General features: G+C 36.1%; 1 protein-coding gene across 12 annotated transcripts in view; it reads left to right on the top strand.

Moving 5' to 3' along the window:
• The window catches only part of LOC100913752 (ATP-binding cassette sub-family A member 3), a 243,396-nt gene that overhangs the window by 49,846 nt on the left and 168,381 nt on the right, over nucleotides 1-25,169 (top strand). For 10 of the 12 annotated variants that reach the window (XM_031963816.1, XM_031963863.1, XM_031963847.1 and 7 more), the window contains one exon: nucleotides 15,452-15,711. The exons of 1 other annotated variant lie outside the window; for it this stretch is intronic. In XM_031963816.1, coding sequence (XP_031819676.1) covers nucleotides 15,452-15,711 — 260 coding nt within the window. Of the gene's footprint in view, nucleotides 1-10,709; nucleotides 10,769-15,451; nucleotides 15,712-25,169 lie in introns of those variants that run through there. One more of the 12 variants, XM_031963870.1, reaches the window with a different exon arrangement.

Raw genomic sequence — 25,169 nt, 5'->3', positions numbered from 1 at the left:
ATTCACATTCAGTTCACATTTTTATTAATATTTATTCTCAGCAATTTTAAGCATAACATGGTTTCATTGTTTATTGCTTTTAATTAAGATTGTGTTTACTTGTGCCTTATCTGAAACTATGATTGGGTAGTTCTGCTTTTTTGACTTCAGGTACAGCACAATAGATTTTGCTTCAGCCTTATTTTTTTTTTAAATTCTGTGTGAATCTTTGTGTTTTGAATGTGTACACATGTTTGAATTCTGTTTTCCATTTTGCTATCCTCTTCCTTTTCATGGGTGTTTTATTCCATTCACATTCATAATTAGGATCATTATTTCTCCCTATTCTCTTATGTTTTTCTCTTTATTTCTCCCTCTCCCCCATCCTCTTTTTTATAAAGAATAAGAGGGTAGTGAGGTAATTAAGGAGCTTATTTAGCACCAGTGTTCTTCATTTGATGTTCTTTGTTAATTCTTTTACTTCTTTGCCCCTCTTCTGTTTTTCTCCTCTCAGAGTTCAGTTGTTATTACTCTTTTTAAAAAACCCTTCTTCATTATTCATTATTTTTCCTATGACTAATCTCTTCCTGAATTTATCTTTCCTCTCATTCTTTTCTCTTAACTCTTTTAATTTCTTCTTATTTTTCTTTTCAGTGAAATGTGTTTTTACAGCCAAAGGCACTCATGTCTGATTATGTTTATGTATGTGTGCGTATTGTGTACTATAAAAGTGGGTGTTAAGTATTATTCACTGTGATCACTCCTTTTTCCTTATTTCTGTAGTCTTCTACTTACACACTGAAATCAGGTGAGGTAATTTTCAGTAGTCTGATGATTTTTAAATCATCTCTCCTCAATTTACTTTTTAGGTTAATTATTTTTGCTACTACATACCTTAAATTTTTGTCTATTTCTTTTTTTTTTTTTAATTCCCTGTTGTTTTGTGTAGTCATTAATTTCTGTTTGTTCCAGTCTAATTTTTAAGGCATTGGTTTGAAACTCTTATGTTAAAGTATTAATTCTCTTTTAAAGCCTTTTCTCATAGTTTTTCTTTTTAAATTCTTTCTTCTAATATTTTCATTTCTCCTGTAAAATGATTTTTAACTATCAAAAAGAAAATTCTTCATATCTTCTTTATAATTTAGCTGAACTTTTGTTCGAACTGTGTATTTTTGTTTTTGCTTTTTGAGGTTTTACTTGTAAATGTTGTGTAATCATTTTCTTCTGGGTTTGTGTCTTGAGCTATTCTTTCTCCACAATAACTTTTTTTGGGGGGATTCTTTTGTTGTTATTTTTGTCGGCTTATTCTTCTGAACGATTTCCTATAACTTTAGACTTCATGTCAGGGCTGATCTCTATACAGTTTTGGAGAGAAGATCTGTGCTGGTGCTATTGCTAGGGTTTTTTGTGAACACTGAGCATTGTATTTTTCTAGGAATCTCAAGAGATATCTCAGGCTGGAGTTCAGGGCTTCCAAAGTGATCTTAACCAGGGCAGGGTTGCTATTTCCTTGATCTAGGTTTTGCAGTCATTGACATCAATTTGAATCAAAGCCAGGGCTGAGGAAGGTCCAACCCACGAGTCATATATAAGGCCTGCAAAATCATTTGGTCTGGCCCCTGCCAAGGCAACCACAGTCAAATGATGAGCTGAAAGATAGGTACAACAATCTCTCACTCCAAATAACCCAATGCAGAAAAAAAGGTTCTCCACCCCAGTCTGAGCAATAGCTCTGTGGGCTTGCTGTATTTTTCCAGTATACTGCTGCTGCATTTATCCATTATCAGCCAGCTGATTGGTTCAGTGTTGGAGCTATGAGCTTCCCTTTGTTCTTGGATTCCTTTGATGTTTATTCCTCTGTAGGCTTCAGAATGGACTAAAAACTAGAATTGAGATCCAGTTCTGTTCATGAGTTCCAAGCCATATAACTGCTGCTTGCTTAGTCTGACCTTTGCAAACTCATGAATTGGTTTTTGGTCTAAGAAAAGTATTTGTGGCCTTGCCCTTGGTTGAATTTCAGTAGATTCTGTTGGAATTAACCATCAGCAAATTGGCAAGCTCTGAAGATTCAGAGTGATAGATATAAAGGCTCCCTAGGGAGCTGGATCTGAGGCTCTGTTCTGCTCTAGGAATCAGTCATACTGTTCTTGCTTTATAATATTGTTCTTTTTTTGATTAGTGCACAGCTTTACTATGGATGTTGCTTCTTGACCTAGATATCCGTACTTGCACTGGATCTGTGACCCAACTCTCGAATTTTCTGTAATAGATCTGATAGTTGACATTTGTTTCTGCTTTTCACACTGCATTAGGCACTCCTGTGTTAGATCCTGAGCCTTTTCCTCCCTCAGTGTCTACCTGCAGGGTTTTAGTTCAATCTGTTTTAAGGAAGTTTCAGCATCTGGCTAGACCCTAATTACATTGTTTATAGACCACTGTGATTTATTTTTCCTTGGACTTCCTGGTCAGGACCCAATTTGGTAGTTTTGGATTTTTGTAGAGTGGCTGTGAGGGGGAGTTCATCTTATTATATCCATTTTGGCCAGTTTCCTAAGGTATTTCTAATGCACTTTGAATGAATGAATAAATAAATCAAAAAGCATTCACTAAATGCATACTATGTGTTCTGAGTTAAGAGACAGGTATACAGATATAAAAGTAAAGAAATCTTTGTCTTCAGATTAGAAGGGAAGCAATAAATTGGGAAAACATTTTTACAGTCAAAGGTTCTGATAAAGGCCTCATTTCCAAAATATTTAGAGAATTGATTCTAATTTATAAGAAATCAAGCCATTCTCCAATTGATAAATGGTCAAAGGATATGAACAGACAATTCTCAGATGAAGAAATTGAAACTATTTCTAGCCATATGAAAAGATGTTCCAAGTCATTAATCAGATAAATGCAAATTAAGAGAACTCTGAGATACCACTACACACCTGTCAGATTGGCTAGAATGACAGGGAAAGATAATGCGAAATATTGGAAGAGATGTGTGAAAACTGGGACACTGATAAATTGTTGGTGGAACTGTGAATACATCCAGCCGTTCTGGAGAGCAATTTGGAACTATGCCCAAAAAGTTATCAAACTGTGCATACCCTTTGATCTAGCAGTGTTACTACTGGGCTTATATTCCAAAAAGATTTTAAAGAAGGGAAAGGGATCTATATGTGCAAGAATGTTTGTGGCAGCCCTCTTTGTAATGGCCAGAAATTGGAAACTGAGTGGATGCCCATCAATTGAAGAATGGCTGAATAAATTGTAGTATATGAATGTTATGGAATATTATTGTTTGGTAAGAAATGACCAGGAGGCTGATTTCAGAAAGTCTGGAGAGACTTACATGAACTGATGCAAAGTAAAATGAGCAAGACCAGGAGATCATTATATACTTCAATAACAATACTATATGATGATCAATTCTGATGGACGTGGCCCTCTTCAACAATGAGATGAACCAAATCAGTTCCTTTTTTTTTTTTAATAGCCTTTTATTTACAGGTTATATGCATGGGTAACTTTACAGCGTTAACAATTGCCAAACCTCTTGTTCCAGTTTTTCACCTTTTACTCCCCACCCCCTCCCCTAGATGGCAGAATGACCAGTAGATGTTAAATATTAAATATTAATTATTAAATTATAATTATTATTAATTAAATTATAAAATTAAAATTTTAATTTTAAATTAAAATATAAATTAGATACACAATAAGTATACATGACCAAAACACCAAATCAGTTCTAATAGAGCAGTAATGAATTGAACCAGCTACACCCACAGAAAAAAAACTCTGGGAGATGAATGTGAACCACTACATAGAATTCCCAATCCCTCTATTGTTGTACGCCTGCATTTTTGATTTCCTTCACAGGTTAATTGTACACTATTTCAAAGTCCGGTTCTTTTTGTACAGCAAAATAACTGTATGGACATGTATTGGTCAACCTACCATCTGGGGGAAGGGGTGGGGGGAAGGAGGAACAAAAGGTTTTGCAATTGTCAATGCTGAAAAATTGCCCATGCATATATCTTGTAAATAAAAAGCTATAATAAAAAAAAAAGACATCTTTGTCTTCAAGCTTATGCATTAACAGGAAAACACTTAAAGGACAGTAGTGGCCAGAATGGGGTCTTCTCTTTCCAGTTGCCTCCATGTTGGTATTCCTAGCTGTGGTAAATTGATTAACTCTTCCCAAGCATAAATGAATAAATCAAAAGGCAGTTAAATGTTTTCCTTGCTCCAAGTAAACAAACATAAGACATTGAAGTACCTGACTTTTCATCATGGTACTTAAGTGTTTGCTGTTGTTGGAGAGCCAGTCTAGTGTCACTGAGCACTCAGGATATTTATATTAAATTCCTTATTGTTTGCTACGCATAGATAAGGAAGATTTTTAGCTTTGTGAAAAAATCAGAGAAACTCTTTCTTGAATGTAATATATAATGTGCACAAAGGGTGATTCACATTATTCAGCTTTTGGCTTCAGACCCTTAAGAGGATAAAGTTGCAAAATAACTTTCTGAGATGTTGGATCTCAGGAAGAATATTTCAGAACTGCTAATCAATGGCAAATTATGGAGTCCTGTAGTCTAAATAGAGTCTCATTCATAATAATGATATGAAAAATGACTAGAAATATTAGGATATAAATGGACTGTTGAACTTTGAATAAGAGAATTAAAGTATTTTAGTATAGTATGAAGTTAGTTTAATGGATCTCACTATTGGATCGACTTAGTAGATGCTATTATATTTGAAAATTAAACTGATAAGCAGTGATCCAAGCATGATTAACTTGACAGTTAGCAGAGACCAATACTTTGTGTCAGTGGCTTCTCTGAATGATCAGAGACCCAGCAGTAGGACTCACCAGCCTTAATATAGATTTGGAGAATAAAGAATTGGTTAAGTGAGGAAGACAGTATTATTGATTACAGAGTAGACAGCATCATGATGGTGGAGATACATAATTGGTTATTTTAAAGAAAGGTTAGCACACCCACATGGAACTAGTGAACATACCTCCTTCATAATTAAGGAATATTCAATGGTTTTATAAAACCTGTCAATATATTAAAGAACTTGTTTGTAGACCTCATTTAGCAGACTCCCTAGCACAAGGGTGGGGAACTTTTTTTTCTGTCAAGGGCCATTTGGATATTTAATGTATAGGCTATACAAAATTATCATCTTAAAAACTCAAGCAGTGTGAGGTTGTTGTATGTAGTTTTTTGCTCATTATCATTTGCAGTTGCCTTGGCAGGGCCAAATAAAATGATTTCATGATATGGTTCGTGGGCCAGATGTTCCCCTGCCATAATTCTTATAAAGGTCTACTCTTATGATAGAAATGAAAGGTAATAATTTTGATATTTTTAGTGCTATTAGATTTCAGGGACAAAGGAAGATAAAGAGATGTCACTTTATCCAGTGGGATTCTGCCAATTTGAATGAGTGTTGTAAGGGATTTGGGGTCTCTTATAGCATTTCAGCAGCTCATTTATTCTTAATGATTTGGACTAATTGGAGGTATTGGTATAGCCCATTAATCTCAATATATTTGAGAAAATGTTAGAAAAGCATAAGAGAAGAGGAACCAAGATGCAGAATAAAAGCAGGAACTCTCCCAAATTCTCCCCCAAATCCCTCCAAATACTTAAACAAATTTTAGTGTGTTAGAACACACAAAAGGATGGAGTAAAATAATTTTCCAGTCCAGGACACTTGTGCCAACACAGACCCAGGCCCAGTAAACCAGTCACAGGCCTCGGGGCAATTGAGTCAGTGGCAGCTTCCAAACCTTTCAGTCCACAAACACCCAAGACAACTCAGAAGGTCAGCAGGAAAGGCTTGTTGAATCTGGTTGAGAATGAGCACAGTCTACTGCAGGCTATGCTAGCAGAGCCCCAGCAAATCAGAAACAGGCCTTGGGAGCTAGTGACTCAGCAGCAGCAGTGGAGCTCTCAAACCATAGCCGGTTAGGAGGTTGAATAACTGGTCAAAAGGAGATTGGGGGTGGGGGTGGAGGATCTCTGCTTGCACTGAGGCAGGATTCTATTGCTTTGCCCATACTTGGATCCAGGTCATTATTATAACAGATATGTTTTGCATGTATAACCTATATTGAAATGTTTATATTCTTAGTGGAGAGGTAGGAGAGAAAGGGAAAGAATAGGGAACTCAGAGTTTTAAAAAATAAATGTTTAAAAATTTGTTTTTACATGGAAGTGGGAGAAATTAAATACTAAATAATTTTTTTAAGCACTAAGGGAATCAATTGGGATCAGAGAGCTGCCAATTCAGAAATGCCAGTTTTGCTAAAATTTCTTTCAAAAACATGGGTCATATGTAAACTAGGAGTTTTTACAGTTAGCAAGAGTAAACATGATACAAACAGTTGTTATCTGCTCATCTTTGAAGAATTATCATATGCTAATTATGTTTCTGGGTTTCAGTAGCAATTATTGATATTTGTAGAGAACTGTCTTCATTTTTAAGCCCCTCAATGTTCTTACCCATTGATATATTATAAGAATAATCTTAAACAGGAGGATTAATCTGTATTGTATATACTGACACCTTTTAGAGATTACCAAGAGAAGAGAGAGAAACAGGTTTTTAAGGGTGTTAAGTTTAGCTTCATTATACATCTACCAAAGAGATCCTTTGTGAAAATGGATGTCTTGTTCCTTAGGTTTCCAGTTATCAGAAACCAAATACAATCCTAAAAAAGAGTAAATAGGACCTCTATTCAATTTCTGTCAGCCTTGGTTTTCCTCACCTGTAAAATGAAAGAGTTGGACTAGTTAGCCTCCAAGGTCTTTCCAGCTTTATAGCTATGACCTTATGATAAAGTTATTTGATGAACTGTGACATGATGGAAATAAGGCTTTTTGTTGTTGATGATGATGATTTTTAAAACTTTTATTAAAGCTTTTTATTTACAAAACATATGCATGGATAATTTTTAACAATTACCTTTGCAAAGCCTTTTGTTCCAAATTATCCTCTCCTTCCCTCTAACACCTCCCCTATATGGCAGGTAGTCCAATACAAGTTAAATATGTTAAAATATGTGTTAAATCCAATATATGTATACATGTTTACACAGTTATCTTGCTGCACAAGAAAAATAGGATCAATAAGGAAAAAAATTGGGAAAGAAAGCAAAATGCAAGCAAACAACAGAAACAGTGAGGATGCTATACTATGGTCCACTGTTGGGGTTTTCCTTGGAAGCAGCCTTAGTCTCAGTTGAAATAAATAACTACTCCAAAATCGCAGCCAGCTGGTAAAAATGCAAACATTTATTTCTCCTTCAAAATTAGCCCGGTTAGTTGAGGCCTATCTCTCTGCCTGGCTCCAAGAGATCTTGCAGCTTTGTCCTTGGCTTCTGCCTCTGCTTTCTTCAGCCTCCAGCAGCTCTGACTCATGGCTTCTCAATCTCCAGTCTGCGGCGAGTAGTCTTTTCTTCCAGAGTGTTCTGTCTCAGAGCCCTGTTGATGTTCCAGAGAAATTCTCTTTCACTCCAAGAGCTTCCTCCATATATATCATCTCCCAAAGGTTAACTCCTCCTCCTCGAGGGAGAGGGATTCTGGGTTATCTCCCAGAGTGCTCTCTGATTCTAAGGGAGGTGTGAATTCAGACTAAGCCAGCACTGAATTCTCCTGTGAACTCCATTGAGTACTTAGATACTTGAGCTCTCTAAAGGTGTGAACACAAGCATTGTTCATTCAGTTCCACTTAGTATCTTGTTTCAAGTTCTGGCCCAAAATAACTCTAAGATTAAATTAACTCCAATGTCTTTAATACTTTGTAAAGAAATGTCTTAACACTTTAGTAAAGATTCCAACAGTCCACACTTAGGTCCCACGGTCCTCTCTCTGGGCGTAGATGGTTCTCTTCATCACTGAATAAGTGGAACTGGTTTGAATCCTCTCATTGTTGAAGAAGACCATGTCCATCAGAATTGATCATCATATAGTATTGTTGTTGAAGTATGTAATGATCTCCTGGTCCTGCTCATTTCATTCAGCATCAGTTCATGTAAGTCTCTCCAGGCCTTTCTGAAATTATCCTGTTGGTCATTTCTTACACAACAATAATATTCCATAATATTCATATACCACAATTTATTCAGCCATTCTCACATTGATGGGCATCCATTCAGTTTCCAGTTTCTGGCCACTACAAAGAGGGCTGCCACAAACATTCTTGCACATACAGATCCCTTTCCCTTCTTTAAAATCTCTTTGGGATATAAGCCCAGTAGAAACACTGCTGGATCAAAGGGTATGCACAGTTTGATAACTTTTTGAGTATAGTTCCAAAACTGCTTTCCACCTGTTCACAATTCCACCAACAATGTATCAGTATCCCAGGGAATAGAAACTTTAACACAGGAAAAGTACAATTAAAATTTTATATTTTGCCATATATATCAGAGTGTATATCATTGGTAGGAGTAATTTTTATGGATTAGAGAATCAATCATATGTCCCTTAGCTGAACATAGATTATTGGAGTCAAACTCAGACGTAATCAGTTAGACATTTAATCAGAAAGTATTATGTGCCTGCTATGTGCCAGCCAATGTATTCACTGCTGGAGATACAAAGAGGAAAAATGGTAGTCTCTACAAGGAAACTGATAATCTAATTAGAAGAGAACATGTAGAAAACAATGTGCTCTATCCACTACGCCATCTAGCTGTCCTGTCCCCATTATCTCACATTGCATAGGTCCTTAGCCTTAAGTACTCTGCTGTTTTGGACTCGAGTACACCTTTTCAGAGTTCCAGCCCTCTACACATATACATATATATTAAGATTTTTATTAACATATTAAGATTACATATGTTGGTTGGTTAGTATCTTTGTTCCTGAAGGACCAAAATGATTTTACAATATAGGAGTCAAGGTATAACATGTCTGACTGTCCAATAAGACCAATGAGAGTTCAAAATACTCTACTATGAGTTGAACACACCATAGTCCACATGAACATTTAGAGTGGAGATGTCTCTTAATTTGTGCAGCCCATGTTTAATTTGCTTTATTCATAGAATAGTTCCTTTTTGATGTTAGCACGCAATGCTGGGTGGTCCTGTGCCAATGTCTCCCATATCTCACAATTCCAAAGTTCTTCAGAGAGATCTTTATATGCATCCCCATTCCCACATGTGTGTGTGTGTGTGTGTATGTGTGTGTGTGTGCGCGCATGTGCGCGTATATATATTCTCGGGGTGTGTACATCTATGTGTCTGGGTGTATGTATATGTGATAAATTGGAAATAAAAAAATCAAGACATCAAAATTAAATATGTCTCTCTTTTTCTAAACTCTTGCCAACTCTACCCTTTACATAGCATGACATAGTCATTCTCTCCACTAATGAAAAGTGTTTTTTGTAAATGACACAGGTTTGAGCCCTGAGTTACAAAAATATTTTTAAAAAAGATTCAGGTTCATGAGTTCATGTTAAAAAAAAAAAAAGCTTCTGTCTTTAAGTGGCCTGGGGGCACTGAGGGGTTAAGTAACCTGTTTGTTGTTGCACAGCTAGTATGTACCAGCCTCAGGACTTCAACTAAAGTATTCCCGACTCTCAGCCTGACTTTTTAGCTATTCTACCATATTTTCTGTCTACAAATCAGAATGTTATAAGAGAGATTTCTGTGTGTGTGATTTTCCTTCCTACATACATCATGATAAAGATTAAGATTTTTGTGTTTAAAGAACTTATAAGTCTTAAACTACAAAGAGCACATCATCCTCAGGTTTCTTAAAGGAGATCTACAAATAAAGAGTATTAAGTACCCTATGTTATATATTTGGAGTAGATGACTCAATGGAGTTAGAATCTGATGTTTTTAGGACATGCATATGAAGCCACCCAACAAGATGTCATAGGCTTTGCTTCATGTATGTTGATGTTAGTACGTCAGTTACAGATAACATCTAAATCTTTGGATTCTTTTTAAGGATATAAAGGATCATAATCAATAGTTTACTCTACCAAGATACTAGTAGGGAAGTATTACTTGCTTTATATAAGAAGAGTGTGAAAAAGAGTAAGTACTGGTTTGATGCTTAGGTTTGCTGTCTAGAGCTCTAAAAAGGAAACGTAATCCATGTTTATTATATCATATTGTTATCTTGAAATCATATTGTCTATTGAAAACATAACATGATGAACTATCCAATTCTAATTAATGCCAAGACCAGCTATTCTTCTGGTCTACAAAATTATTTCAGAAAATGGTATGGGTCTGATAAAAGCAATAAATCACTACCATTTATTTGACGATAGGGAGAGCTCATTAGGCAGCCTTTTAAATAGGTGAACAACAACAAAAAAGAGATGAGGAACTGAGCCTCATCAAAGCCCTATATGTTATAAGCCTTTGGACAACTGGGGCCCAAGAACTTCTCATAAAGGGAGGATCTAAGTCAAAATGTAAATGAGGAAGGAGCCAAGTTTGGACATGTTATTTGGGAATTCGAAAAGATGCCAAGGATCTCTCAGTCTGGGGGAGGACTGTGGAAGAGGGGCTAGAGTCTAGAAGCCGTCCCCTTCCTTATCATTATGCAGTTTGGGAAGTATCAAGGGAGCAAAGACAATCTATTGGTGGACCTGGTTTCTTATTGATATCCTTGGATATACCTCCACTTTGTCACTTCACAGTTCCAGAATTGGGATATCAAGCCATTGAACCAAAGATGGAGGCCAGGCCTGGGGGTGAGAAGTGGGAATGTCATCTGAACAGCCGCTTACATTTGCTGAGGTATGATACTGTCTATCGTTTGGAGCGAGATAACTTACAGATAGTAAGAGCATGTATAAAGAGCTCACTAGGTCAGGAGTAAAATTGAACAAAAATCAACAGATTTCTCTGAGCAAGATTAAAGTTTATTAGTAGAGCATGCACCTACCAATAGAGTGGGTGTATAGCTGCCTCAGTTTCTAAGCCAGAGACCTCAAGTAGAAGGACAGCTGTAGAGAGTACAGAATAAAGAACAGAATAGGTAGATAAAAAAAATAGCACAATTGGATATAGGGATATAGCACAAAAGGATATAGGGATGTTATGGGGTAGAAGACAACATGATTGGTTACACAACTGAGGCATGGGGAACAATATGATTAGTTGGAAGTTAAGAAAGAGGGGCTAGCAACAACTCCTTGCTTCCTGTGATTAAGAAACAAAAAATAAGAGTATACCTGCAGGGTCAGAGACAGTAAGTCAGACATCCTTGAAGGATAGCTTAATGATGATAGTAGACCAAAGTCTCTTATGTCTTTGCACATTCCTGAAGGATAGCAGATTTCTTTGATGCAAGAATGGAAAAATGATTAGCAGAAGAACAATATTTCTAAACTTTTAAATGGGAATAGGATCACTAGAAAATGATGGAGAATCAATATAATTTTTTTCACTTGTAAGCTATTATATAATATATACTTGGAGGTAGTATATATGTGCTTGGTGTAATTTGCAAGAACTTATTTTTTTTTTTGAGGTAATTAAGTATCTTGCGCAGGTCACACAGCTAGTGTCTGTGGCTGCATTTGAACTCAGTTCCTCCTGACTCCAAGGCTAGTGTTTTATCTATTGTATTTCCTAATTGCCCCAGGTCTTAAAATTTTTTTAAAGGCTTGGGGGAGGAGTTTTCATTCATTTGTAAAGAATGATCTGTTAAAAGCCCTTCTCCCCTTTTGTATTATTAATTCCTGAAGTACAGTACAATAAAGGAACTGCTTCCATATTAGAAGGATGTCATAGACCTCTGAAGGGGAGACACAAATGGGAATAATCCAGATGTATACAGGAGTTGACACAATGAGGACAGACACTTGAGGATATATGCAGTATTTAATGGCCTTTTGAAGAGAAGGGGTACCATATTTAAATGCTGAATAGGTACCATAGTAACATAATGCCAAAGTGGAGAAAAGAAATTGATGTGTTAGGGAACCATGAAACTTAAGTACTCAAGTAAGGGCTTCAATCTAGGTGCAAGAACATAATGAAGAGCAATCTCAGGCCTTGCTTTTCATTGATACTTGAGTTGTGTAGACCAGGCATGTCCCAGTAGGAAAGTTTGTTTTCTAAAAATCAGTCATGTGGGACAGTGTATATGTCATAAGGGCTATAAGGATTCCTCAAAGTAGCAAAGAAAGTTTTCTAGACTATCTGTGGTCTTGCGTAAGAGCTCTTTCTGTATTTTTGTTGTATAAATAAAACATTTTTTATGATTAATGTCTATAGGAAACCTGAAGAGAGAAACAAAATAAGCTAGATACTTAAGTTCTTAGGTTTCTGTTGTCAGGAGAATGAGTCAGAGAGATTTTATATGACACATCTCCCAAATTGTATCCAGAGCCTTATGTCAGGAAGAATGCTTCAATATCAGGGTTGTGTTTCTAAAAGCAGTTATAGGGGAATAACCTCAATTCTCAAAGCTCCCAGACTCATGTATATCTGTATAGATAGATAGGTGCATTGGAACTATGCTCAAAAAGTTAACAAACTGTGCATACCCTTTGATCCAGCAGTGCTACTACTGGGCTTATATCCCAAAGAGATTATAAAGAAGGGAAAGGGACCTGTATGCCACGAATGTTTGTGGCAGGTCTCTTTGTAGTGGCCAGAAACTGGAAACTGAGTGGATGCCCCTCAATTGGAAAATGGCTGAATAAATTGTGGTATATGAATGTTATGGAATATTATTGTTCTGTAAGAAATGACCAGCAGGATGATTTTAGAGAAGCCTGGAGAGACTTACATGAACTGATGCTGAGTGAAATGAGTAGGACCAGGAGATCATTATATATTTCAACAAGAATATTATATGATGATCAATTCTGATGGACGTGGCCATCTTCAGCAATGAGATGAACCAAAGCAGTTCCAATGGAGTAGTAATGAACTGAACCAGCTACGCCCAGAGAAAGAACTCTGGAAGATGACTGTACCACTACATAGAATTCCCAATCCCTCTATTTTTGTCCGCCTGCATTTTTTATTCCCTTCACAGGCTAATTGTAAGGTGTTTCAAAATTCAATTCTTTTTATACAGCAAAATAACTGTATGTACATGTATACATATATTGTATTTGACTTATACTGTAACATATTTAATATGTATTGGTCAACCTGCCATCTGGGGGAGGGGGTGGGGAGAAGGAGGGGAAAAGTTGGAACAAAAGATTTTGCAATTGTCAATGCTAAAAAAATTACCCATGCATATATCTTGTAAATAAAAATCTATATAAAAAAATTAAATAGATAGGTGCACATATTTGTTTATTTATTATTGTTCAGTCATATCGGTCATGTGCAAAGATATTGACAAAGATACTAGAAGGGTTTGCCATTTTCTTCTCCAGCTCATTTTACAGATGAGGAAACTGAGACAAACAGGGTTAAGCAAGTAGCCCAGCGTTACACAGCTATGGAATATCTGAAGTTAGATTTAAACCCAAGTCTCCAGGCCCAGCACCATATTCACTGTGCTACTTCACTGCTCCATATCAATATATACAAACACATACACATATCCACAGGGAGAGCTGTAAAGATCGTGTATTTTAAAATCAGCCAGAGTCAGGAATTCAGGTTAGGGGGAAATCATCAATCTTTATTCTCAGTGAAGAAAGATCAGAGGTGGAAGGGAATCGGCGATAGCAATGTGTGCAGCTGAGTCAAGAAGCTAGCTCGACCTGCAGCCACACGACCAGCAGCTAGGAGTATGGAACCCAGGCCCAATCTCTCCCAGCTTCTCTTCCTGTCTCTTTCTGCCTCCACCCACCCAAATCGTCATTTCCTATACAACACATCAGGACTTGTACAGAGAGTGGGTGGGGGGGCCATTCTTTATCCAATCATGTATATTAATAGAGTATAGCCCAATTACTATTTAGCCTCACGTACTTGGGACCTCAGTGCATCAACTCAAACCTCAGCCCATTACAGAGAGCAACTAAAGCTGCCATCTTTCAGATGTAGAAGCTTCTTGTCCAAATCTATTTATGCTTTTCTATAAATAGAAAGAGCTCTAGATTTGGAGGCAGGAAGACCTTGGTTCAAGTCCTCCCTACTTATTTGCTAATTGTGCAGTGTGACATTGAAAATCATTTAGTTTTGTCAGTATATTTCTTCATCTGTAAAATGGGGATAATAATAGCATTTCTCTCAAAGTGTTATGAGGTTTGTATGAGACAAAACATGTAATGTGCTTTGCTATATTGTCAAGCACTGTTTACATGTATGAATATATATAGGATATTCTTTCTGCTTTTCTGTCTCCTGATATACATGTACAGATATACTATATGACTTTCTCTGTCTCACATAAAGCTAGCTACCAATATATTAACATTTAATTAGCTCCTGCTAATTTTTTAATGTTTTATTGTCTGGATCTCAGTACTTCTCTTATATTTCAAAGAAGAGGGACCTCAGCATTTCTTCTTCCTCTAATAGAGATAGGTGTAACCATGTTTCAAAATCCTTTGGTGTGGGGGTGTCTCCTCACTGGTAAAGATCAATGGAACCATAGAGAGGAGAGTCTCATCTTCTCTAATAAGATGAGAAAACCATATCAATGGGTTTTACATTGAAAAATGCAGGAACTTAATAAGATAAGCTTACTATTAAGATTAGTTAATGTGATGACTGCACTAGCACCCAGGGCACCCCAGAATCAGCCGGAGTCAGGATAAGCAAAAGTCCTTAATCTTTATTCTTGGTCTTAGACGCAGGGTTGAACAGGATGGAAGCAGAATCTCTGCAACCACCTTCTCCCTCCTCTACCGCCCAAGTATGTCTCTGGCTAGTCTTACTCCACCCCCCTAGTCCCTCCTACAATCCTCTGTATATACTAATCATTGAACCAGCACAGGATAGTGGGAAGCCCATAGAGAATATGCCCATAGAGTATTGTCCAATAAGAAGTTAGCCTCAAGTGCTCGGCTGTCCTGACCTCAGTGCATCGACTCAATAGTTTCAACCCTCTACAAGTTAAGGCCTTGTTTTAGGATCAGGAGCTACATTTATGCCAATTACTTCTGCAGCATCAACAGCATTCATCTTTTTCATGTTGTCTTATTACATTGCCTCATCTTGATTAAGTTCAATTTATAGAGATTCTTTTAGCATCAAATGAAGCTAACATTGTTCCTTTTCATTGACATTTGTCTTTGTGTGCTTACAGACTACATCCAGAGGGGACATTAAATTTGAGAAGACTTTGAAATTAGCAGGGCCTATATGGGGATAAATATTTAAGAGAAGCCCAGTTACACAGCTTTCTGCCATCCATCAGAACTGAGGGAATGTCTTTCATGCCTTAATTCATCTTAATTCTATGAATAGTCAGGTCTAACTTCCCCAAGTCATCAAATGATATATATCCGTAGTATTTCTCAATCTGTTGTGTTTAGTATTCTTTGCTTTCTCGTTTAGGATATTACCGAGAAGGGTTTCTGTCTCTGCAACATGCTGTCAACAGAGAAATCATGCATTACCATATGAATGACACTGTGATTCAGCAATATAAGAAAATCCAAATTGTTATGAAGAGGTTCCCGTTTCCATCATACATGAAGGACCCATTCATTGCAGTCTTAGAGGAACATTTTTCCATCTTGTTAATGCTGAGCTTCCTTTGTACCGCAACCTTCATCATCCGTGTCATTGTTCAGGAAAAAGAAAAAAAACTGAAGGTAACCATCTATCAGATAATCACTGCATCTGTCAGTGGTAATTGGTCATCATACTGAAACATCTGAACCCCAAGGATCTTTAACCATGTATACTCTTTAGACTATTAACAAATTAATTAATTTATTTGTTCACTTATTTTTAGCATTAATTATTTTTAAAATTTTGAGTTCAAAATTTTCTCCTTCCCTCTAATCCCCTCCCATTGCGAAGGCAAGAAATATGTAATCATTCATACATGTGAAGTCATATAAAATATTTCTATATTAGTAATGTTGCAAAAAATTCAAGAAAAATAAAGTAAAAAAAGCATTTGTACTCAATGTTCATCAGTTTTCTCTCTCTGGAGGTGGGTAGTAATTTTCATCATTAATCCTTTGAAACTGCCTTGGTTCATTGTATTGATCAAAGTAGCTAAGTCTTTCACAGTTGATTATCATAATATTGCTGTAATGTGTAGAATGTTTTTCTGGTTCTGTTCACTTCACTTTACATCAGTTCATATAAATCTTCCCAAGTTTCCTGAAGTCATCCTCCTTATCATTTCTTATAACACAATAGTATTCTATCATACCATATACCACAACTTGTCCAACCATTTCTCACTTGGTCTATATTTCCTAAATTGCCAATTTGTTGCAACCAAAAGGAGCTCCTATAAATATTTTTGTACATATAGGTCCTTTCCCTTTTCATGTCTTATTGCTATAGCTAGCATTTCTAATATTGAATAATACTGCTGATAATGGAAACCCTTCCTTCACCCTGATCTTATTATGTAGACTTCACTTTAACCCCATTACACATAATGGTTGCTCTTGCTTTTGCTCTTTATCCTTTTGGTAAAACTTCAATTTTTGGTATTCTAGTTTAGGAGCATTCTAATATTTTTAATAGAATAGGTATTGTATTTTTTTAAAATCTACATCTATTGATATAATCATATGATTTGTTGTTTTTGTTACTGATATAGCCAGTTATGTTTATGGTTTTCCTAATTTTGAACCAGCCCAGAATTCCTGGTATAAAGACTCCCTGCCATTATATGATCTTTGTGTTATATTGTTATAATCTCCTTGATATATTTCATTTAAAATTTTTGCATCAGTATTCATTAAGGAAATTGGTCAATAATTTCTGTTTTCATTTTCCCTGGTTTCCAGGTTTTACCTGGTTCCCATGGTATCAAAACCATGTTTATGTGGAATTTAGTAGGGCTCCTTTTTTGCCTGTTTTTTTTTTTTTCAAATACTTTATATAGTACTGGAATTAATTAGTCTTTAAACGTTTGGTACAACTCACATATAAATCCATCTGGTCCTGGGAATTTTTTTTCTTATTTTTTAATTGTGGTTCTTTTAATCCTCTTCTTTCATGGGCTTATAGTGCATATTATCAAATATGTTCCCTGAATCTTTTTTTGTTCACTTAATAGTATTTTATGTTTCCAATTACATATAAATATAGTTTTCAATTTCTTAATTTTGGTAAGAATTTGAATTCCAAGTATTTTCTCCCTCCCTTCCTTTCCCATCCTCCTCTCCAAGATAGCATGCAATATAAGTTATACATGTACAATCATTTTAAACATATTTCCGTATTAATTCCATATTTCGTGATGTGAAAAAATCAGAACAGAAAGAGAAAAACCATAAAAAAAACAAAAAAGTAAAAATAGTGTGCTTTGCTCTGTAATCAGTCTTCATAACCAATGGTATTCAGTCTTCATAGCCAGCTGCTGGCATTTTCCATCCCAAATCTATTGGAATTGTCTTAGATCACTGTGTTGCTGAGAGTATATCATAACTGATCATCACACAGTCTTGTTGCTCCTATGTACAATATTTTCCTGGTTCTGCTCCCTTCACTCAGCATCAGTTCATGTAAGTTGTTTTATACTTTTCTGAAAATTTCCTATTCATCATTTTTTTATAGAACAATAGTATTCTATTGCATTCATATACCACAACTTATTCAACCATTTTCCAATAGCGTTATAAATAAAATTCTGAATTCCAAAAAGGGTATAGTAAATGAACGACTTCAGGATGAGTGAAACAGTTTAAACTTTTTATATGTTCCTGCAAAAGTGGATATAAAAACTCCATGAGAGTTCACACACTGATACAAAAAGGAGAACAAGCTTACTTATTCTAAGGTTAAGTCTTCTCCTCCCTTCAGAGTTCACAGCCCTTTTTAGTTTAGTCTTTTTTCATTCACCTTTTACATGTTGCCCTTCTCTGATCATACATCCCATATTCAAAAATGGTGACTATCTCCATCCTCAGGGTGTGCCAGATAATACATAAGTAAGTCTACTAAGCAAGCACAATGAAGAAATATATTTTTCCTATCCCTGCTGACTCATTGTTTTAATACTACTCCTAATTTGCCTTGCTACTTAACCTCTTCTTCCCCATGTATTCCTCCTTTATTTTCCTTTCTCACTCTTTGTTTCACCTTCTCCCCATCCCTCTTCCCTTATTTCTTTATAGATTTTGGAGGGTGTTATATCCTTCATGGTATGTATGTAGTGTTACCTATTTAACTCATTCCTCGCATCAGTAGGTTTTCAGAGCTACAAGCCTTTCTTCCCCCTCTAATGTCTGTGTCTCTGTGTCTATTCCTCCTCTGTACCTCATTTATAGAATTACTATTTTTGCCTTAACTCTGTTCCATTCTTTCTTTTGAGTTGCCCTATTGTTGATGACAATCTTAAACATATGGTATTCATTTTCCATTTATAAAAAACATAGACAATTTGTCTTGTTGAGTGCCTTGTAATTGATCTTTAATACTGACTCTTATATGTTAAAATTTCTATTAAAATTGGGTTTAGTAAATAGAAAGTCCTGAAAATTGAATGTCCCATTTTTCTCATTCAATATTAATAGATAATTTTGCTGGATATGATATTTTTGGCCTCAGGCCTAGTTCTTTTGATTGTTGGTAGATATGATTCTAGAATCTATGGTCTTTTATTATGGCTGCTGATAAATCCTGTACAATTTCATTGTAGTTCCAGCATATTTGAATTATTATTTTCTTGTTTCTTGCAAAATTTTCACTTTAATCTGGGGGTTTCAGAATTTGACTATAATACTCCTATGTATTTTACACAAAAGAGCTCGTTGAGGTGATAATCAATGGATTTTTTTTCTATTTCTTTTTTCTCCTCCTCTTCTATCACATCAGGACAATTTTCTTGGATTATTTCTTGCATTATTGTGTCATAGTTCTTTTTCTGGTCATAACTTTCAGGCAGTTCAATCATTCTTATGTTTTCTCTTCATGATCTGTTGTCCAGATCTGTCATTTTTCTTATGTTTCACATTCTGTTCTATTTTTTTCATTTTTTATAATGTTTTGTTATTTCTTGGGCTCTCATAGTTTTCACTGGCTTCTCCTGACCAATTCTAATTTTCAAAGAGTTATTTTCATCTTTGAGACTAGGTATCTCTTTTTCTAGTTGGTTAACTTTTTTTTCATAATAATTTTAGTTTTTCTTGAATGATTTTTTTTTTTTAGTTTTTCCTCAAGGTCTCTCATTTGATTTTTAAATTCTTTTTTGAGTTCTATAAATTCTCTCTGAGTGGGGAGCTATTCCATGTTATTCTTTTGGGTAGAAGCTTTTTTTTAATTTAAGAGTCTTACTGTGAAGAAGAACTTGGTCTTTCCTATTCCCTAGTATGTGTCTGTAATGGGGTTCTTTCTTTCTTCTTTGGTGGGTTTTTTTTAAAAAATAAGAGGTATTATTGTCAGCACCTCTAATCATTAGGTGGGGGGGATGGTGTCTTTGGCTTCACCGCAGCTCTCCCCTCTGACCAGGAACCCCAAACCAAGGGCTCCCCCGTTTTGCAGTCCCCCCAGCCAGCAGCATGCCTGCCCAGCTGCCTCTGCACTCACAGCTGCTGGTTCCTTCTTGCCCAGATCCGTGTCCCTGCCCTACAGTTGGGCCTGGCCTTCCTAATCAGGCACAATTCCCTCAGTCTTCCCAAAGCAGGGAGTTGGGAGATGAAACTTTCTGTGGTTCCTGCTGAGGCTCCAGCCACACAGCTAGCCTCAGAGTTCCCCAGTGATTCTGCAGAGCAGGCCTGGAGGTGTTTGCACTTCACAGGAGCTAATCCTGGCTCCTGGTCTTTCTTCAGATTTTCTCCAGTTGTATCGAGAGGAAATCCTCTCGATACAACTGGAGAAAATCTTTTTTTTTCTTCATTTTTCACCTATGTTCGCCCTGAAGCACAAATTTATTCTGTTTGTAGGGGGAATCTGGAGAGTTTATGATTTACCAACCTACTCTGCCATCTTCCCAGAATCCTCCCATAGCAACTTTTCACAGTAAGTCTTTCTTTTGTTATTTACTCATTTTCCCAGTCTGTTTCTTGATTTTGAACTTTATGTTTAAGTTGAACTTAGCTCACTTCCAGTGTTAGTGGGTTATGTGCCATTCTCCTAAGCTTTGGTATTTTTCATGATGCTGTTTTCACAGCTAGTTTTCAGGGATGTAATCACATCCTTAATCTAAGGATGTGATGATATGACCACTGCTTTATGCTGTGGTCCTTGGTATGGTCAGTTCACTCCTGATCTGAATTTTGGTCCTTACCAAAGCAGGATTCTTGCTCCCTTGCAGCCACAAGCTCTCGCTCTTCTCTCTTTTCTGTAACTGCATATGTAGGTTGGAGTTGCCAAATAGCACCTGATCTTTGCCCATTGTTCAGCACAGACCCCCTATAATCTTCTTTTGACTAATTTTAAATCTTCTTTTAATCAGTTTAGTCCTTTTTAATCGATCTTTGGGCTGAAAGCTTCTAAAGGTATCATTTCTATGGGTGCAGCCACTTCTAATGTTCCAAAATTGTCTGGGTCTCAAAAAATATTTCACCCCAAGCAGTTGTTGTTTCCGTTTTTCCTGCTCCAGAATTCAGTTTAATAAATTATTTTTAAAGTTGTTTGGAGGGGAAGTTGGAAGAATTTGGCTATTATACTTCCTCTACTCTGCCATTTTGGTTCTGCCCCAGGACTGTTATTGCTGATAGTGATATAACCCATATTTCCATTTTAAGAAAAGATCCTATTGACTTCATCTCTATGTTACAAATAAAAGTGAACTTATTTTGAAAGAATCAAGCTTAACTATGGGCCTACTGGCTGTTTTACAATCAATCTGAGGTATTTGGAGTTATTTATCATGAAAAACTGCAAATTTTTATCCATTTCTTTCTCTTCCTTCTAGACAGAAGGAGATCAGGTTATGAAGGACTTTGAATGCTAAACACAGCATTTTGTATTTGTTCTCGGAGACAATAGGAAGTCACTGGAATTTTCTGAGGGGGTTGTGTGACACAGACCTGCACTTGGTTATTTGTCCTTCATTTTTGAAGAGGACTGGTGACATCACAGGTGATGTTTTGACTTGCACATGAATTGGATTTATGTGAGGCTGAGTTGCACAAAGTCTCCAGCTTGTACAAGAGAAGAGATGTATTTGCTACCCCAGAAAGCCAAGATGGTGGAGTAAAGCCAAGAACTTGCCTAAGCTTTCCCCCAAACCCCTTCAAATACTTTTAAATAATGACCCTACACATATTTTAGAATGTCAAAACACATAAAAAGATGAAGTGAAACAATTTTCCACCAAAGACAACTTAGAAGATCAGCAGGAAAGGTCTTTTGCACCAGAGTGGGAGACATGTAATCCCAATGCTGGCTGTCCCCACCCTGGCCCCAGAAAAACAGGAACAAGTCTTAGAGCCTCTGAATCCATGGCAGCACTGACTGGACAGGTTTGTCCAGATCTCTAAGCCCAGAGATGGTCAAGGGGTTCTACACTGGTTTCCTTACTAGCTCTGAGGAAAGACTGTTATTTTAGTACACCAGAACTTGTAACCACAGGGAGGTGGGGATCCTCTTCACAGTTTTAGGACAGAAAAAAGTGCTTGTGGTCAGTCAAACATACTTTTCCTTGGAAGAACTGAAAACTTATAAGTCCCTAGAAGGATCTCTGGAAACAGCTGCACAATACTCCTAAAGCTTGGGCAGTGCATCCTCCATCCTGGAAGCAGAGCCCTACTTCAACAAAGAGATAAAAGCCAAGCAATATGCTGGGGAAATGAGTAAACAACCAAAAAAAAGATTCTGACCACAGAAAATTACTATGGTGACAAGGAAGATCAAAACACATATTCAGAAGAAGATAACAGAGTAAAAGATCCTACATCCAATGTCTCCAAGAAAAATAAGAATTAGTCTCAGGTCATTGAAGAGCTCAAAAGGGATTTTGAAAATCAAGTAAAAGAGATAGAGGAAAAATTGGGAAAAGAAATGAAAGTGATGCAAAAGAAAATAGGAAAAAACTAATGAGAAAAATGCCTTAAAAAGTAAAACTAGCCAAATGTGAGAGGAAGTAAAAAAGTTCACTGAAGAAAATAATTCCTTAAAAATTAGAATTGAGCAAATGGAAGCTAATGATTTTATGAAAAATCAAGAAACAGCAAAACAAAACCAAAAGAATGAAAAATATAGAAGATAATGTGAAATATCTCAGTAGAAAGCCAATTGACCTGAAAAAGAAAGCCAAGAGTGATAACTTGAAAATTATTGGTCTACCTGAAAACTATGATCAAAAAAGAAGCTGAACATCATTTTTCAAGAAATTATATGACTTACTAGAACCAGAGGACAAAATAGAAATTGAAAGAATCCATTGATCACCTCCTGAAAGAGATACCAAGATGAAAATCCCCAGAAATATTATAGCCAAATTCTGAAATTCTCAGGTCAAGGAGAAAATATTGTAAGCATCCAAAAGAAACAATTGAGATATAGGTAGGATAACAGAAGATTTAGCAATTTCTACAATAAAGGATTAGAGAGCTTGGAATATGATATTCTGGAGAGTGAAGGATCTAGGATTACAGACAAGAATCACCTACCCAGCAAAAGTGAGTATAATTCATCAGGGGAAAAGATGGACATTCACCAAAATAAAGGATTTTTCAGTATTCAAGATGAAAAGACCAGAACAGAATAGACAATTTGATTTTCAAATACAGATCTGAAAAAGCATAAGGAGGTAATCAAGGAATTGATATCATAAGGGACTTAATAAGGTTTATCTGTTTATATTCCTACATGGAAGGATGATATTTATAATTCATTAGAACTTTCTCATTATTATAGCAGTTAGAAAGGAGTATAAAAAGAGGGCATGGCTGTGAGTTGAATAAAAGGATCATATCTTTTTTTAATGATTAAATTAAGGAGTAAGAGGAATGTACTGGGGGAAAGGAAGAGGGAAAAGTGGAATGATACAAATTATCTGCCATAAAAAAGAGGCAAGAAAAAAGCTTTTATAGTAGACGGGAAGAGGGGGAACAAAGGGGGAGTGAGTGAACCTTACTCTCATCAGAATAGGCTTAAACAGGAAATAACATACATACTCAATAGGGGTATAGAAATCTATCTTATCCTGCAGGAAAATAGGAGGGGAATGGGATACTGGAAGGGAGGAGGGTGATCAAAGTGAGGGCATATTGAGGGAGGGAATCGTCAATAGCAAAACATTTTGAGGATGGACAGGATGAAAGGAGAGAGAGAATAGAATAAATGAGGGAGAAATATAGTTAGCAATAGTAATTGTAAAAAGAATTTTTAATGCAAATTTCTCTGATGACCCCCTCATTTCTCAAACAGAGAACTGAGTCAATGTAGTAAAAAAATAAGAGCCATGCCCCAAGTTATAAATGATCCAAAGATATGATCTATTCCCAAAGGGCCATAAATTCATGCATATCCTTTATGTAATAATACCAATACTAGGCATGAATTCCAAAAGAGATTTTTTAAAAAGAAAAGATATGTACCAAAAAATATTGCTCTCTCCTGAGAGCAGCTCTCAGGACAAAAAAAAAAAAAATGAATTGAGGAAATGCCCATCAATTGGGGAATGGCTGAATAAATGGTAGTATGTGTTTGTGATGGAATATTATTGTTCTGAGGGAAATGATGAGCAGAATGCTCTCAGAAAAAAAAGGCCTGCAAAGTCCTTCAGGAACTCGAAGTGAAATGTACTGTACCCAAATTTACAGCAATATTTTGGAATGACCAGATATAAATATCTTTGCTGTTCTCAACAGTATAATGATCCATGACTACTCTGAAAGACTTTATGATGAAAAAGACTATCCATACCCAGAGAAAGAACTGATTTTGTATGAATACATATTGAAACATTTTCTCTCTCTCTCTCTCTCTCTCTCTCTCTCTCTCTCTCTCTCTCTCCTCTCTCTCACTCTCTCTACCCCACTCTCTCTCTCTGTCTGTCTTTGTCTCTCTCTCTCTTTTTCTTTCTCTTTCTTTCTCTCTTTCTCTCTCTTCCTCTCTCCCTCCTTACCTCTCTCCATCCCTCCTTTATTTTTCTTCAGATTTTTTTTTCCATTAGTATGGGAGAGACATGAATTAATTGAATTAATGCATGAAAAAGGAATATACTGGGAGAGGTGGAATGATATAATTTATCTGCCATAAGAGGCAAGAAAAGTCTTTTACAAACAGGTGAAAAGAGGAGAGGGAAGGAGAGTGAGTGAATTTTGCTCTGCTCAAAATTGGTTCAAAGAAGAAATAACATACACACCCAATATGATTATAGAAATCTGTTTTATTTTACAGGAGAGGAAAGGGATATGAGAAGGGGGGAGGGTGATAGGAGAGAGGGCATATTGAAGGATGGGTGGTCAAAAAGAAAACATTTTTGAGGAGAGACAGGGTGAAAGAAAATAGAAAATACAGGGGAGGAAAAAAAAACAATAGTAATTGTCAAAAGAATTTTGAAGCAAGTTTCCTTGATGAAGACTTCATTTATCAAATATATAAGAAACTGAGTCAAAATTACTTTAGAAAAAATTTCCCATTTGATAAATGATCAAAAATATAAAGAGCTATAAAATCACATATATCCTTTCACCTAACAATACCGCTTCTAAGCATAAATCTCAAAAAAAGATTTTAAAATGTTAAAAAAAAAAAAAGGAAAAATCTTTATGTACAAAAATATTTTAGTAGCTTTTTCGCAGAGCAAAGAATTAGAAATTAGAGAGAGGCCTACTAATTGGGGAATGACTGAATAAATTGTCCTTTGTGATTATGATGTAAAACTATTGTTCTATGGGAAGTGATGAGCAGGATGCTCTCAGAAAAACCTTAAAAAATCTTACATGAACTCAAGCAAAGTGAAATTTACTGTGTACAAAGTAATAGCAATCTTGTCAGATGATCAGCTGTGAATGACTTGGCTATTTTCAACAATATATTGATCCAAGACTGCTTTGAAGGACTTATGATAAAAAAAATGCTAGCCATACTCAGATAAAGAACTGAATGTATCTGAATACAGATTGAAGCATACTTAAAAAAAAAAAAAGTATTTCTTGAAGGTCTTTTTTTTTTTTGCAGAGGAGGG

This window comes from Sarcophilus harrisii, chromosome 1 (assembly GCF_902635505.1).
Source record: "Sarcophilus harrisii chromosome 1, mSarHar1.11, whole genome shotgun sequence".
NCBI lineage: Eukaryota > Metazoa > Chordata > Mammalia > Dasyuromorphia > Dasyuridae > Sarcophilus > Sarcophilus harrisii.
The sequence above is the reverse complement of the archived record's forward strand: the minus strand, read 5'-3'. Positions and strand labels throughout refer to the sequence as shown.